This window comes from Lichenostomus cassidix, chromosome 18 (genome assembly GCF_008360975.1).
Source record: "Lichenostomus cassidix isolate B80296 chromosome 18, HeHo_3.0, whole genome shotgun sequence".
Classification (NCBI taxonomy): domain Eukaryota; kingdom Metazoa; phylum Chordata; class Aves; order Passeriformes; family Meliphagidae; genus Lichenostomus; species Lichenostomus cassidix.
Genome location: NC_139498.1, coordinates 9,690,079 through 9,707,280, shown reverse-complemented (window position 1 = coordinate 9,707,280; position 17,202 = coordinate 9,690,079). Strand labels below are relative to the sequence as shown.

The 17,202-nt window shown below is 48.4% G+C and overlaps 1 protein-coding gene across 2 annotated transcripts in view; it reads right to left on the bottom strand.

Annotated features, from left to right (window-relative positions):
- Nucleotides 1-211: 211 nt before the first annotated feature.
- Nucleotides 212-17,202, bottom strand: part of MAP2K4 (mitogen-activated protein kinase kinase 4) — an 82,300-nt gene continuing 65,309 nt past the window's right edge. For both annotated transcript variants that reach the window (XM_085077978.1, XM_085077979.1), the window contains 7 exons: nt 13,735-13,854; nt 12,402-12,453; nt 11,879-12,006; nt 5,314-5,391; nt 4,210-4,358; nt 2,137-2,182; nt 212-1,161 (listed from right to left, as the gene is read on the bottom strand). In XM_085077978.1, coding sequence (XP_084934104.1) covers nt 1,048-1,161; nt 2,137-2,182; nt 4,210-4,358; nt 5,314-5,391; nt 11,879-12,006; nt 12,402-12,453; nt 13,735-13,854 — 687 coding nt within the window. In that variant the 3' untranslated portion in view covers nt 212-1,047. The remainder of the gene's footprint in view (nt 1,162-2,136; nt 2,183-4,209; nt 4,359-5,313; nt 5,392-11,878; nt 12,007-12,401; nt 12,454-13,734; nt 13,855-17,202) is intronic.

Here is a 17,202-nt window from a genome sequence, read left to right as displayed (position 1 = left end):
GGACACGGGGCTGGGAGGGCTGGGCTGGGCCAAAGGCAGGAGCACCAGGGCTGGGGACAGCAGGAACATGAGAAACACTGGCCAGAACTCACAGCCAGTGGCTGGTGGACCATGAATGCAGCAGCAGCCTCTGTGGACGGCACTGGGTGAAGGCAAAGCAAAGCCAGTGGGTGGTGAGCACTGTGCACTATAAACCAGGTCAACAAGCAGGTTAAATTCAATCAAGTAGTTTAATAATTCTTCAGGTCAAAGGTCTTATCTTACCAGGTAACAATTTACAGGACACCTAGTTAAGAGTGAAGAGTGGCTGGCTTGGTAAAAGGAGGAAGAATACATTATGTCCCATCTCAATAGTTTAATGTTAGCCTCTTTCAACACAACATATTTTTGGTAAAGACATATTCACTATATTTAACATGATCTCTCTTTAACAGGAAGTTCAGCTGAGCACACTGTCCCCAGAAAGTACACTGCGACTGTAAAGCAACAGAATTTCATAGCAGTAAATCTATTGCACTTTGTGAAGAATAAAATTCTCCTTTGCCTTTCCAGCTCCAGAAGGCAAAGCATCTTGTTGGTTAAGCAAGTTCTTCTCCCTCCAGGCAAAGTCTCTTAATGTTCAGACAGACAACGCCTAACTTTTGTTTGTTTGCTTTTTATTATTACTTGAAACAACAATTGGAAGAGTTTGAGAGAAAAATCTTTCCAGTAGCTGCTGAGAAGTCTCCAAGTTTTGAGTCTAGAAATGAATTTTAGGTGCTATCCAATCACGGTCAACAAATAAATGTACTTATTTCCACATTTCATGAATATGTCCACAAAAGAGCAAGATGAGGTCTCTCTGTGACCAACACTAACACTGTGTGATCAGGTATTACAAGGATGCACTTTATATGTGACAACAGTATACAGACAGGATGGAAATAACACCAATATTATTGCACATGGTGTCTGGGCGAGCATTAAAAACACTGCAATATGTGATGAAAATCCTTTACAGCTTGTTTTCTCTCAGCCCTTTTTCTAGAGTTTGATGTAGCAGCAGTATCAATCCACGTACATTGGAGAGCTGGGAGTTGCTGGCATTTGATCCAGGATTTTACAAACATAGCATGCAACATCCACTGTGCGTTCCTCATACATCAGGATGAAGGGATGTTTCTGGAATCAGATAAAAAACAGCAAAGTTATGGCCACTCTCCTGGCATGAGCTCGTCAGATAAAAGCTGAGCAGGTGAATTTGCCTAGTGCAAGAACACGGTTTGTGGTGGCTGTAGGACACCAGGACACAGCCTGGTCCATGGCTTTTCCACACTGGGAATCCATCTCTTTAACATGGGGTGGGAGGTTACTGAGGTAGGACAGGAGGCAGTGAGGGTGCAGAATCAGCAGCTCCTCTGTAGCATTGACATTTACTGAAATACTCAAGAGAGTTTTCATCATCAGCCTTGTCACAGTGGGGAGAGTGACAGGGGTGACAGGGGGTGGCTTGCAGAGGTCAAACCCAAGCCCCACTCTCCTGAGCTCTGACCCTCTGCCTTGCCTGGCCAGACCCAAATGAGAGCAGCTGGGATTTAACATCAGGGAGGTTCTGGAGAACACCAGGAAGGTTCCTTTCACATCAGGTGATGTGAAACCCCACCAGACCCAGGGCTGGCTGTGGAACCACAGCCTCTGAAGAGGTGCCTTCCAGGTGCCCAGAACTCCTTGACGGTGCACAGTTGCCACATGTGACTGATCCAAGCCAAAAGCATTGCTGCCCTCTCTCCTTTAGCACCCCCACCAGAGGCAGGCCCTGCTGCTGCCCTACTCGAAGGCTCTGCTCCTTCAGATCTCACTTCTGCCTGAGCCCAGCCCTGTGCAGGCTGTGCTGGAGGCACTGACAGATGACAGTGCTGGCCAGCAACCTGGCAGGGCTCTGGCATGGGATCAGGACCTTGAGTAAAGGGAGAATTTCCATGGTGCCACTGCACCACTGATCCACTGCCACTGGGCACATCCCCTGCTGACTCCCTGCCTTGCTGTACAGACACCCAGAATCTTGGCCATCACCACAGGCCAGCAGCAGTGGCATGGAGGTGGTGCTCCTCCAGCTGTGTGACCAGCAGAGCCACCCAGCCAGTGCTGAGAACTCACCAGAAGCTCTTTGTACTTTGGCCTTTTGGACTCGTCCTTTGTAAGGCTAAAGAAAGCATAAAGAGAATTAGGAGAACGTGGGATCAGGGAAATTGTTACAGACATCAAAAACGAACTGTTAGAGGACATGATCCTGTCACAGTGAGACTCACCACCTTTGGTTTTCTGGAAACCCCATCCCTGCCCTGTGAGTGAGCACAGGAACAACCTCCCTCCCTCCTTCCCTCACAGCCATCCCAGCTGTGCAGGCAGTGGCTGAGGTTGTGCCTGACAGCAGACAGCCAAACCCCTCCTGGCTCATCCCCAGCACTGGTGGCACATCCAGCACCAAACAGGCCAGAGCCATTGGGAAGGAACAGAGAGGTAACATGGCTGCCCAAGGGCAGCTGAAAGTGTCCCCTCCTGTGAGGCTCTGCTGGCACCTGGACACTCACTGATACCTGGCCCAGCACAGTGCAGGGACAGTGAGTGGCAGCAAAGGCCACCAAAGCCCTGTCACAGAGACATGGCAGGGGAGAGGAGACGGGCTGGGCGAGGGTGACACTGCAGCCCCTGCCCCGAGAGCCACTGGGAAGAGAATGGGTGGATGTGGCACCTTTCCCAAACTAGGGGAGATACTCTTATTCCCAACAGCTGCATTTCCATCCCCAGGGGCTCCAGCTGGGTCTTTCTCCAGCTCCAGCACCACCACAGTGTGGCCTCCAGCCATCAGAGCAGCCAAGGTCAGCCCTGCCCATGACCTGCCCACAGAGCCTGCAGGGCAGAGAGAGCACAAACACAGTGACTGGGCACACACAGCCCTCTCCAGGCTTCTGCCACCCAACAGCAACTCCTGATCCCAGTGAGGCTCTCTGGGGGATCCAATCTGCTCCTCCAATGTTCATAAGGCAACTAGGCAGGACTGGAGCTCACAGACAGAGCTCTGCTCTGAAATGCCAATTAATGCCTTCCTAAAACACTACATGCCTGGTGCAGCCACCAGCAGCACCAGAAGCACTACAGCTCCTGTGTAGGAACTCTGGCTCCCAGGATCCTGGTGCTCAGGAGCTCAGGACTGACAGCTGGAGCCAGGCACAGCACTGGAGATTCTGGAGCCTAAAGCTGAACCACTGTAAGCAGCAGCACCAGGAAAGGGACTCCAGAGAAACTTCTAACGTAGGAAGGCAGACTGAAGGGGAAAAATGTTCAACCAAGGCATTCACAGCGCTGAAAGAAATACCAGAAATTTTTTAACATTATTGACATGTTTGAATGTCTCTTGCCCAGAGAAGCTGTGGTGCTCCATCCCTGTAAGTGTCCAAGGCCAGGCTGGACAGGGCTTTGAGCAACCTGGGATAGTGGAAGGTGTCCCTGCCCATGACAGGAATGAGATTTAAGGTCTCTTCCAACCCAAACCAGTCTGTGATTTTGTGACTGCCCTGAGCCCCTTGTGCAGCACCACACACTCTCCACCTGGGGCTGACTGTACTGCAGAGGTCCTGCCTGTGGGAAGCCATCTCCAGCCTTGATCTCAACATATGATTGACACAAGACATGAACCCAACAATTCAGCACAGGTCCTGGAAGTCTCTGTGCTGAGCAGCACTGGGCAAGAAGGCTCCTGGCCTCATCAGGAAAAAGGCAGGACAGTACAGATCCTCTCTGCCCAACCATGGGACAATACTGCCAGGTGTCTCTGGTTTCTGCCTGCAGAAGAAAGGGCAAAGAGCAGGTCTGTTCCAAGCCTGTGTCACATCAAGGAATGGGATGCACAGGCCAGGCCCTTACACAGTCACACAAACTTCCTGCTGTGGAAACCCCCATCCTTACCATGCCTCTGTCTAGCACAGCCTCTCAGAGGTTTTCTTCTAATTCCTCTCCTGAAGAGCAGTTTCCAAGGTCTGCCCTTCAGTCCCAACCCAGACAAAGCCCCCATCACCTCCAGATCACTAAAATGTGAGAGGTCCTCACCATTCTGCTTGTGCACAAATGTGAAAAAAAGCCAGAAGTGCTGGACACATGACCCTTGCTGAATACCACCCAACAAAACAAGCCAACTCCAAATGCTTTCAGCATCACTTTCAGCACGCTTACCACAAGTTGACGAAGTTGATGAAACTTGGGGAAAACTCCCTTTCCTCTGAGTTACTCAGCTGTGGTGGGTCTCCTTTCACTACTTGTGTCAACTGGTCAAATACACTGTTCCACTTGGGGTAGGGGAATCGCCCCGTGGCCAGCTCATACTGCAGGGAGACAGCAACAGCACCAGGCAAGTTTACATCAGGTAAGTTCAGTCAGGGCAAGAAAATGTCTGCAACGACCTTGAACCCCCCAGAAGACTGAGATGAGATTCTTCATCCTGTTCCCTATATGATTCTAAGCAGACAGAAGGTTTTACCCAGCAGTAAGTTCTGCAGCTTGTGTGAGGAGCATGGCGAAATTTACCCTGACCAGGCCACGTTTCCATGCTGGCCATGTCTGCTCCTCCACTGACTATAAAACAAACCAGTGTAAGAGGGTAAAATCCTTCCCAAGCATCCTAACAACCACTAGAGAAAATGGATAATGAGAGTAACAGAAGCATGCAATATCTCAAGTTGGAGAGGACCCTTAAGGATCTCCAAACCCAACTCCCTGCTCCTCACAGGATAATGAAAATTATTTTTTTTTTAAACATCAGTGGTTAAAATAGAAGCTACTGGTTCATACTTATTGCTTCTACTTTCTCTTCTGCTTCACAGCCTGGAGAAAGTAAGAGCTTCTCACTGTAGCAATGTGTGCAGCTAGCACGGCTGTGATTAAGCCAGTGAGGAATCAGAATTCCAGAATCCAGGGTTAACTGAAGTCTCTGTGCAGCCACAGCACAGCAGCTGCCAGGGCTGTCAGAGGCTTATTCACACAGGCAGGTTGCTCTGCTCTGCACCCCTCCTCATCTCAGATTTTGAACACAAAATTAATTTGCAATCCAACTTCATTTACAGCCCTCTTCCCTGCTCACATCTTTGCTCTCTACAAAACCCAGCTGCAGCCAAACCCATCTGCAGGAGCTCAGGACAATCATCTACCTGGAAAGCATTCAGATTGTTGCTGAGCCAGGGAGAGCCACATCAATCACAGCACACAAAGGAGCTGGGCTGTGCTGCCCACGTGTGACACCTCCACACTGCACAGTGCACCCAGGCAAAGCCCCTCACTTACCAATGTAATCCCCAAGCTCCAGACATCTGAGCGAACGTCGTAGCCTTGCCGGGATGCGCTGGGATCTATCCTTTCCGGCTGAAACGGCAACAAGGACCAGTCAAGCTCTGTGCCATGCAAGAAGCAACGAGAAGCATCTGCAAACTTACTAAGAACTCTGAGTCTGTCCTGAGGGGCAGAGCCTGGCACAGCTCCAGAGGCAAACTTGTGGTCAGGGTAACCATCCACCCCAGCAGAGAAACAGCTTGAGGAATCACTTAAAACACTGATTTTACAGAGGTATAGTGTAAAAGGTGATCAGAAATGGCAACTTATCACAGTCCAATGCTTTGAGTTTTTTCCTTTTGCACAAACACCTTGAATAATTATGACTGTCTTATTTATTTAGTTTTGTTCAGCTTTGGGATCTCTTTAACCCAAAGCCTCACTTTCTCTGTTTTCACAGCCAAATTGTTCCTAAGGGATCATAAGAACTGGAATCAACATCTCATCCACCACCCTGGGGAAGTGAGGCTTAGCAGCATCTACCAGAACTGCTCTCCCCAACCAGCTGCTGACTGCCAAACCTAAGAAACTATCAAAAACAATGTGCTTTAACAAAGCTCCTCTTAACAAGGTTTTGGTCATCCCTTGAAGGCAACTATTATGTTACAAGGCTTTAAACCATCCAGAATGTCTTTCATAGAAAGCAATATTGAGCCAGACATGAGTGATTCAAACTTTAGAGCAGGTTATCCAGAGAGGTAAATCAGCAAAAAAAACCAAAAAACATCTTTATGTCTTGCAGGTCATCTTTACGAGAAACCTCAGTCTGCCTTCTTTAGTTAAAAATAAAATAATTAATATGTCAAAAGAAACAGTCTCGTTCAATTTTGACTACAACAATAATAAAGATACCTGAATTACAATAAATTCTAAATTACAGGGAATACTCTGAAAGCTCTGGTTACTTTGTAGGCTACATTTTAATACAATTTCATGGCAGATCAAGCTGGAAAGTGCCATGCAATGAACCTTCAGTGCAGCCTCAGCACTCCAGTGGACCACCACACGGGCAGACTACCACATTCCCAGGATACCTCCCAGTCCCCATGGGAATGCCTCAGGGCATTCCTGGTTATTCTGCCGTGCTACCAGCTCTCCTCCTTGAAAACACCACCCACACGTGGCTGCCCAAGCTGTGGCTGCTTCCAGACCTCTCCTTTTCCCTCAGCCACCAGCACAAGCACCTTCTCCAAGGAAACTTACCCAGGCCATGCCAGGCCTCCACAGACAGCAGGGAGAAGCAGCATCTGCCAAGCTTCAGTGGTTCTGAAGCTTCTCCTAGAGCCTCCCTGTATCCATTACTCAATACATGGGATATCACCTTCCCAGGGACACTAATAAGTTTTACCACACTCACTCTCAGTTAAAATATCTGCTTTGAACCAAGGTGGCTTCCAAGGCCATACCCAGAACATTCTGCCTATCCCACCCTCCTAGCTCTGCCCTTTCCTTTGCTCTTTTATCCTTTGGTTGTGGTTTCCATTCAGCTTAAGCTCACACATTAGTTATTCCTCTCATGACTTGGATGGATGTCTCAATACTTCTGATGGGAGGGGCAAAATAATAAAATTACTAAAATTCAACTCTCTTAAACCTACCATCAGCTCTTCACATGCTCTTTTTGTAACTCAGTCAAAAGCTATTACATCTGTGCTGCTGCCTGCTCCCAGCCAGCTCCTGCCTTCACTGGGCTGTCCAGACTTCCCATACTGGGTACAACAGACTGCCAGAGCAGCTGGGGAGGAAGCAAGAGCTATTAGAGCATCCATGCCTTTATATATTGGGAGCAGAAACACAATGACAACTTCCCCACGACTTTGCAGGAGAATCTGAATGGAAAATGTATATTCCCAGTCCCTGCTACTTGCTTATTTGAAGGAGAGATGATTTGATAAGCAGCAAACACTCAGAATGTGAATGTCCTTGGATGTTCAGATTACTGGTCAACTCAGCAGCCTTGTTTGCCTACAGATTCTCCAACATTCCTGGGATTCAGGACCCAGGTAATGGGGTTCTCTCCCTACCATTCTGCTGGGACTGCAGCCCTGCAACACCCATCCTGCCTCCCCTCAGGGCAGAGCTCTCAGTGCATCCTCTCACCTCCAGGCAGGAGCAGCTCCTCCTGCCTTCCTGGCTCCAGCAGCTCCTGGGTGTGGCACATGAAGCTACTTCTTCCAGCTCTAGGGCCCCAGCACAAGCAGGGTGTGGAGCTGCTGGAGCGAGTCCAGAGAAGGGAACAGAAATTATTCAAGGCCTTGAGCCCCTCAGCTATGGAGACAGAGACCTGGGACTGTTCAGCCTGGAGAAGATTCTGGGGAGAATTTATTCTGGCCTTGCAGTATTTAAAAGGGGCTTATAAGAAAGGCAGAAAGACTGTTCAGCAGGGCCTGGAGTGACAGGACAAAGGGACTGGTGGGATGGGTGGCACCAGTGAGACAGAGCTGCTTTGTCCCAGGCACCCATGAGGGGCACCCTGCTCCTGTGACTGAGCAGAGCAACAGCGATTTGGCCCTAGACCATGGTGGCACAGCTAAAGGGAAAGCAGGACAGACCAAAATAAATCCCATCTAAATACAGAGCAGGAAGAATGCTGAGAATTTTCCATGTAGATGACATGGGAGCAATTAACACCAAGGAAGGAAGAGTCACCATGTCACACTCTGGGGACCTGGAGCGAGGGCTGCAGACAAAGCCTGGCTCAGGCCAGGTGCCCTTCTGATGCCAAGTGAAGCAGGAAAGGAAATGGCTGAAGTGGAGACCCATACCTGGATGTGCTGATGGGGTGAAGAGACAGCCTATGGATGCACCAGAGAAGGGCACAGGCTGCCACAGGGCTTCTCTCTAGTTCAGTGTCTACCTGAGCACCAGTATATTGACTGAAAAATGAGCAGTGGACAGCACAGATCCTCCCTCTCCTCCAGACCCCAGCTACAAACACAGCCAGGGGTGTGACACAAGAGTAACTCTCCGTATGCCTGAGCTGTTTCATGTTGCTAAAGAGCCAAGTGGCATTTCAAAACACCCAATTCTTGCAGCTGAGATCTGAGTTTTCACCAGTTACGTATCAGGCAATTTTACCCCACATGCACCACAAATTCAAAACTGCCCCTACATGGCATTAAAATGTACATAACAAACTCTTATTTGTTACTTAGGTCAATGCATCCCTAAACTAAAAAGAAAGTTTCAGAGGCAAGAGGAAAAAAATGAAATGTCCAACATATAGTAATATTCAGGGGCATCCAAGAGGATGACTTCAAACCCACAGCCTGCCTGTGCAGATAAATAACTGACTGAGCCTGATGAAAGCCTGGACATTGGGTCAGGAATGCAAAGCTCAAACAGGCAGTGGCTCTGCTTGGGAAAAGGAGCCAGAGAACTCCTGTATCCCTATTGCCTTCCCCGCCATGGCTGGGAGAGAGGGATCAGAGCTGTCACTGTCACCTGCCTTAGGAAAATTTCCTTTTCCATACATGGCCTGATCTCTGCCTGAACCATCTGAACAAGAGGACAACCAGTGGGCCTGACACCAATGCCAGCTGTGACTGTCCACCTTCACCAGGAAGAAGGGTTTTGCACCCAGTGGCTCCAAGGTGACCTGGGAAAAGGACCTGAGTGACCAAGGATGCTGGTGACACCCTCACATTCTGATCCTGGAGGCTCTGAAGGAGCGGGGCAGGACATCCATCCTCCCACTGGCTATGTCTGCCCCTCCACCCCTGCCTAAACCAAGCACTTCCAGTCTCACCCTTCCTCTCCCACACAGGCACTGGGTGCACTTGAGCGTTCAGAAGGCAAAATGCAGTCATGTCACAAAGGCCACCAGCTCCAGAGTGGCACACAGAGCGCTCTCTCAGCAGCACCCACACAGCCAGAGGCAAGGTAGGGATCACACAGGGAGGATGCAGGGCTGGCCAGGAGCAACCCCAGCCCACTGCTGGGTGAAAGCTGTGGAACCTCACCTGGAGCAAACCACCAGCACTGGTACCAGCACAGGGCATGGGTCAGGAGGCTCAGAACAGCCTGAGCTGCTCCAGGGGCCAGCAGCTGCCTGGGAACTCAGTCCTGCCTTTCTTTCCTTCAGAGAACATGAGGCACCAACACACAGGTCTTTGCTCACTGTAACAATTGCTGGGGAACTGAAAGCCAAAAGCAAAACAACCTCTCAGCACTGCAGCTCCAAGGCTGAGGCGCCACTCACTGTGACAGCTCCAGAAATCTTGGTTCAAGCACACAGCATTGCTTGGCAGCTGGATGTGGCTCCTGCTGCCTCCTCAGAGCCCTCACAGCCAGACTGGCTGACATCCAGTGTCATTGTCACCAACTGCTATGTGGGGACCAGCCCCAGGGAACAGAGTGTTACAGCTTCCTTCAGGAGGCAAGTGCCATGGGGCTGGTGAGCCATGCAAAACAGGACACTGTCATCAGGGAGAAGCATCCAGCAGCCCTTAGCAGAGCCTCCCTGGCTGAACACAGCTACTATTCTTGGCCTATTTTACACTAAAAAAATACTGTTTTCCTTTTGAGAGGAGTGTGTTGGCCTGACTCCTTCCCAGGTATATCCAGCGTTGATCACAGTATCCCTTCAGACATTTGCCTCTCCTGGCTTAAAGAAATAGCTGGCAGAAGTGCCTGCACACTGGGGGCCTCTCCCCATTTCCCAGGCTTCCTGGTACGTGGAAATGCTCATGTACTTGGAAAGGAGTCACTGAGGCTGGAGAGCAGCAGGGAAGAGGCCAATCGTCTCCCACATCACTTGCCAGCTGCTGGCTGCCCCACAAACCCTGTGCCATGCCAAGGCTCTGAAAAACACAAACTGAACTGCAACACTTTTGCTCACTTAAAAGTCCACCCAAGTCTGGAGCTGCTGATGGAGCTGCACAAATCACAGCGTGCCCGTGGACTGAAACACAGGAAAAAGGAAACCAAGGGGCTGTGGAAGCACTCACCCACCCACATCCCAGGGGAAAGGAAGCACTGCAGCTATCTACACACGTGTCAGAAACTGTCGTGGCATAACTATATCAACAGCCTGAGCAGAGCTAACCACCTACCCACGGCTCAAAGAAAAGGTGGGAACATTAATTCCTGTAATTATCACTCACTGAACTTGAGAGGGGAATAGGTGACAGCCATTTTTCAAGAGCTCTGTTGCCAGACACGACACACACCTCAGAGCACAGGGAACAAGCAAGAACAGCCCTAAGTGCATAGAGTGATGCTATCCCAGTGCCTGTGGCCTGGGGTGCAAACACACAGCCTCAGTCAGACCAGCTCACACTGCTCTGGCTCCCACCCCTCCCCAGCATCCCTCCTGCTGCTGCCCTCAGCATCACCCACCCCATTAACATCCCAAACTGGGCAGCTCTAACCCAGCCTCTTCCCTGCAGGGAGCTCCAAGCACCTGCCAAGAGCACTGAGAGCAGACACATGCCTCTGCCTCCCCTCCAGCCTCACAAGGTCTTTATTTAACAAACTGCCCCATTTCACCATGTTTTGTGGGCCTGGGGCTTGCACAGAACTTCGCTGTACCACAGCACTGGACTGCAAGAACAGATCTCATCCATACTATCCTGTTCAGCTCAGTAAGTAACTACCTCTGCTAGGAGGACAGTGAGAGGAAAAGGTCCAATGCCCTGAAATACAGACTCTATGCTTGCATAGCTCAGAGTCAGGACAGGCAGGTTTTGCCTTTGACACCACAGTCAGACAAAAGCCATCTGAGAGCCATGGCCAGGGCCAGATGGGCACTGTACCTTAAAAGACAGATATTTTCCTTTTTTCTCCTCAGTGGTAGATAAAAAAAGAGTTCAGAAAACAGTGTTTTTCAGCATACAGAGCCATAAATATATAACAAAAATGAAATACAGGCACTAAAGTTATATGAACAGCAGCAGGCACACAGCACAAGGTACCCTCAGTTCACGTGAGAGCAGAGATGCATTTTCCAAGTACTCTGAAGCACTGAAGTGTTTAAAACCCTCAGACGGTTCAAAAATCACCACTACAGCTTTTCTCTCTGGGAGGGGGAGGGCAGCAAACAAGCAGGACAGACTCCCAGGAGCCACAACTCAGCCCCTGCAATTTCCACACAGCTGCTCCGCTACTGCCGCTCTCCAGAATCACATTCTCCTGGAATGAAGTTCTGGCACACTTTGGAATTAGAGTGGTTTACAAAAATCACTATAATTCTGCTCTGCAATAACTCCCGTGACATAATCTTAGCAGAGCAAATGGATTTCTTGCAGACCAAGACAAACCCACACTCTGACAGCCCTGCTTCCCCTGGCGCTGGTTTTTTTTGAGCTTCTGGAAGCCACAGAGCTCCTCTCCAGCACCACAGCCCTGGCAGCAGCAGAGGAACCCAGCAAAAGCAGGAATTCAGTCACTTTGCCACAGCAGCACTCGATCCAGAGTTCAGTTTCACCCGGGAAGGTGGTATTCATCCCACAGGAAACAGGCTGATGACAGCCTGCTGCAGAGGTGAGATCCCACAGAGCCCAGGGCTCATCCCACTCACCGCCATGTACGGCCGGCACCCTGCATCCCGCGTTTTGGCAATGGAGTCCACGAGCTGTCCGCTAATGCCAAAGTCACAGAGTTTAATATTTCCATTTCTGTCCAGAAGAATATTGGAAGGTTTGATGTCTGCAGGGGCAAGAAATGAAAACCAGTAAGTCACGGCTGGAGGTTTCAGTTTCAAGCAGAGCAGCTGCAAGGATTGAGGCCGGCAGTGCCGCGCCGTCGCCGTCACCCCTTGGCACTGGATCCTGCGAGGGAGCACGAGGGGATGGAGCCAGCCCTGGAGATGCCATGTGTCCAAGGGCAGAGGCAGATGCCCAACCGCCCTGAAATGACACTTAGGTGGATAAAGCACAGGCTGAAGGGGCAGCAGAACAGGCACTGGGGACACTTGTTCAAAACCTGCACTCAGACTCATGCTATTTACACTTTGAGTGAAGCAAAGGCCACTAACAGTTCTTGCAATAATTTCAATACATAAGAAGAAGACATGAACTTAAGAAAAGACATGAAGAACTCACCTCTGTGAATGATTTTCAAGTTTTCTTTTAAGTGGTTTAGTGCTTTCACAGTCTAGGAAAGAAATACAGACGACAAATAAGCAGATGTCCTAAGAGTCCTGTGATTTTTAAATACTTGGAACTCCAAGAACATGGGGAAAAAGCATTTAATACACTGAGATATCAATGCTGTAATATACCACATAATAGAAGCACTTTTCTCTGAACCTTTCCTGCAAACAGAAAGTGATGCAAGAGAGGGTATGTGTTTAAGTGGACACACATTCCCTGTGATCTGGAAAGACTATACTCTGGGAGAAAGGAGTAAGAGATGGAGCAAAAGTAATCTCTGATGTTAATTATCCTGACAATAACTTATTTCAAGCCCTATGCTGTATTTTTTTTCAGAAGATCACAACTGTTTCAATTACGTGACTTTTCATTAGGCCAGAACTTCCAGGTTAAATCAAGAAAACATCAGCCAGGTTCTCCAGTGCTTTTGAAAGCCTTTGCACAAGACTGCCAGAAGCTTCTCTGGACTGGAGGGGCCTGGCATCCCCTGCAGAAATCCAGTGGAACTGACAGATTTTTATGGGCAGCAGAAGGAGATTTTTCAGGACTCTTTCAACAGCCCTCCCTCCCCAGACCCAATCCACAAGATTGTTTTGCAGGGCCAGACCTCACCCTTGTGTTGAGCCAACCAAGGGTTCATTTTGGCACATCCAAGGGTAATTTTACAGGGATCTTCAAAGGGAGAAAGTGAACTCAGTGTAGCAGGGCTGCACTTGGATACCCTGGGTGAGATTCCTCTCCCTTCACCACCTCAGGCACCAGGAGGTGGGACCTCAGCCCCCATACAACCTGCTCCCTGTCACTTGAGAGTGGAGGTGGGCAACTCCCTGAAACTGGAGACTGTAGGGTTCACCTGCCCTCGTTATAAATGCCCAATTCCTTGTTCCCTTTAAAACAAGGGAAGGGGAGACAGTTCATCCCTTTTAGGCACCTTCCTTGGGAGGAGACAGGTGACTCCCAGTGATGGCAGCCCCAGCACACGAAGCAATCCCTGCAGAGGGCTGGTGCCCGTGCTGCTGGTGCCCACATTCAAGCAGACAGAGCAGGAAGCTGGACCTGGGGTGTCTTTGTGAACTAATTACTGACCCCAGGACCTCCTTTTACACCATGCAACATACTGCTGAAAAGTCATGAACACCCTTAAGAACTGTTCCCAGTGTGATGCAAACAGCAGCAGCAGTTCTGCTCCACAGACCAACCAGCTTTTCACATGGACTTTGATCTGAACAAGGATTTGAATTTTTCAATTATCTTCAACAAAAAGGCTTAACAAAATACTCACAGCTAAAGTGATTTTGCCTAAGATTTCTTCTGGAATAACATCATCTAATACACTATATACATATTTGTAAAACTTATCAAACGAGGTAGACATGAGCTCCATACAGATCCAACAGTCACCCTGGAAAGAGAAAAGAATCTCTGTTACCATTGAAATAAAAATGAGAAATACAAATCCAGATAGCATACAGAGATCCCTTGAATCCAATGAAATACATTAACAGCAACATACATTTGACAGAAATGATGGAATTCAGCTTTGTGAGTTTTAGCAAACAAAGATTGCTTGCTCCTAACTCCATTCACAGCAGAGGCATCTACCTGCTCAGCTCACACCTGACACTATACTTCAGATGCTTGAACCTAGATGAATCCAAGCCTCACACACTATTTTGCTCTCCAGAGGCTGCAGGCACAGTGGAATACCAGCAGGCACAGTAAGTCTAAAGACACAGTAAGTCCAAAAAAAATCCCTTCAGTTTATGGCAACCCTGCAGAGGACAGAAGACATTCCACACAACATTTGGAGATACCGTGTAGGCAAGAGAAAATGAAAATAAGCCCAAGCATGGGAAAGTTGTTGATTTGCATCTAACAAAGTGCACCTTAAGTGCAAGAAATTGTAAAACATACCAGAATATGTGTTAAACCAAACCAAGCTGAGCTTCCAGAGGAGAATAATGTGCTTTCATCAAACACTCTCCTGAGACCTGTAAATCAACCTGCTCACATGGATTTGCTGGAGATGGCAAATGGATCCCAACAACACAGGAGGACTTCACCTTTTGCTTTAGTGTGTATCTGCCCTATGTGACAGAGAGCCTAGCCATGAACTGATCACAGTTATTTCCATTTTTTTAATATTGTAGCCCCATTGAGGAGAACAGGATACTTTCCATGAGCTATTTCTGTAGACTGTAGTGCACCTGAGGCAATTCTTCATTGCAGAAATACTAAGCCACTAGAACTAGAGCTGCCCTCATCAGAAAGGCCACCCTCACACCTATCTCCTACAGACTACACCACAGGGAGTGTCCAGACTGCATCAGCTGGCAAAATCTATGTGCAGAACAGTCTGGGTACCCCATCTGCCTAAAGAGCACCCACAAAACCACTTTTGAGGAGCAGCAGTGTGCAGGCAGTGCTGCCAAGGGGCTGCTCAGGACATGGGACAATGTGCTGGTTAGGACAACCTGCACACTCCTGTGATAAAAGCAACAAATAGAGGAGAAACTTCCCCAAGTCATTATCCTATTGAAGGCAAAATTTTCCTGGCCCAAGAAAACACAAACCAACCCAACTCTATGTTAATACATGGAAATAAAATTAGGAAAAAATCCCAGGAATTTTTCTGGAGGAGTAGCAGAGGCCCCTGCTGCATCCTGCACATCTAAATGACTTTGGTGGGAAACAAATCTCCTCACTCTCTCAAGTTCAGGAGAGTCAGGAGCAATTCTCCAGTTATATTTAGCTGGTGGAAAAGCTTGTAGAGACACATGTTTTAAGGCCAGAAAAGGCTTTCCTACCACTCAGAATGACCTCCTGTGGAACACACACCAACAAACTGCACCTGCCAAGTTGCTCCAGCCCAAAGGTTTGGGTTAGGGGGAACACAGGTGCTCAGTAAAGGTGTTGCCAAACACCATATGCTGGTGTGGGCAGAGGCAGCGGAGCTCTCCAGCTTAACCTTGGGCTGCTCACACATGTGTAAGGCCCTTTCCAGCAAACCAACAGCAAACTCCAGGAAGGATCCCAAGTGCCACCACTGTCACAAATACCTCCTGTGAGGCTGAGCCACCAGTGGGGCTGTCTGGCTGGGGAAGAAGAATTTGGTTTAGAGTCACAGGCAGCTCCAGTTTACACTGCTCATTTGGCATCAGGCTTTTCATATCAGCTCAAGGCAGAGCAGGAGCTGATGTCATCCACTCAAGGAAAAGGGCTGCTACAAGCCTGAGCCCAGAAAATACTCATTTCACTCCAAAAAAGCAGAAAGGGACTGATGGAATAAGCACTGTGACACACATGGAAGCAGACACATCACAGTGAAAGAGGACAGAGCAGAGCAGCAAGAGAAGGGCATGATGAGCACTTCAGGAGACCCGGAAAAAGGTGAACTTGGGCTTATAGAGAGCTGAGGTTGGCTATGGAGGAAGCTGGCAACGGAACTTTTCAGGTTTAAACTAAAACAGAAATGAAATTGGACAATACACGCAGAAAATTTCTCTTTTTCACACCAGCAACAACGGCAAAGTGCAGTTGAAGCACTTCCACGTGATGAACAGGGGCTCAGAGCAAGCAACATAGCTCCAGGGCCAGTGATGTGCATAAATCAAGTGAGAATAGAAGCCCAACAGAGCGTTACAAGCCATCTGTAGTGAGAGCAGCCTCTCTCTCACGGACTGTTTCTACTGGCCACAGGTTCATTCAAACACTGCTTCTGTTTTGATCAGCTTTTGGGACAGAGCTCTATTCCTGGGCTATTGTACTGAGACTGTGGGGGACTGGACTGGTTCTAGAAAGGCAGAATATCACTGACCACCTGTATTTATGTACAGTTGCACAGTACCATGAGTGGCTTCCATTGCCCAGGTTCCAACAGCTGGTGTTAGGACAGCAAAACAAACCAAGTGAGCAACACTTGAGCAGAGCTGTTATGGTAACAAGGGTTTCACATGTGTACTCTGTGTATCACAGGGTTGCGATGGTATTGAAACCTCAAGTAAGTACAACAAATTGCTACCCTGTGGTAATTTTTCAGTGTAAAAAAACTCCTTTATATAATCAAAAACACCAAGGGAAAGACCTTGCTTACTCATCTCCTGAAGTAGGTGCCATACAGAACTCCTGAATGGGGGCATTTATTGATCTGGTACTATAAAAACCTACCTGACGTACATAAATTCATGTCAGCAAGATCAATGGAAAAAGGTAACAGGCCTTTTCCACTATGCAGCTTCATTAAGGCTGGTGGCAAGATCCAAAACTCTTCCTGGGACTTGGACAGCCTTACCTGTTGGCAAACTGGTGAATTTTAATGGGAAGAAAAAGTAAGACTGTCGGGCAATGGGCACTCAGCCCCCTTCCAGACCAAATGCCAAGAAGTGCTGATGTGCATGGGTAAGTTCTACTCCACTGTGAACTGTGAGGACAAAACCACCCTAATGAAAGTTTCACTTTAAATTTTGCTCTTAGGTCAGGTTGACTTCTGATTGCAAAATGACAAAAGAAGAGCTTTAATTTTCTCTTCCTGTTAGAGCTGTTCTTCTAAAGAACGTATTTTAGTCCTTACTGGGTATTTGATTACCAGATGCTAATGCACATCTGGTAGACATTAAAAAAAAAAAGTCCAGGACATCCTTTGCATTTAATTCAAAATATCCCTGACCAGGACAGACACAAAAGCTACTTCACCAGCAACTGAGATGCTTCAGCTTCTCAATGCAGAGAATTCCAATCGACAAGGGAGCAG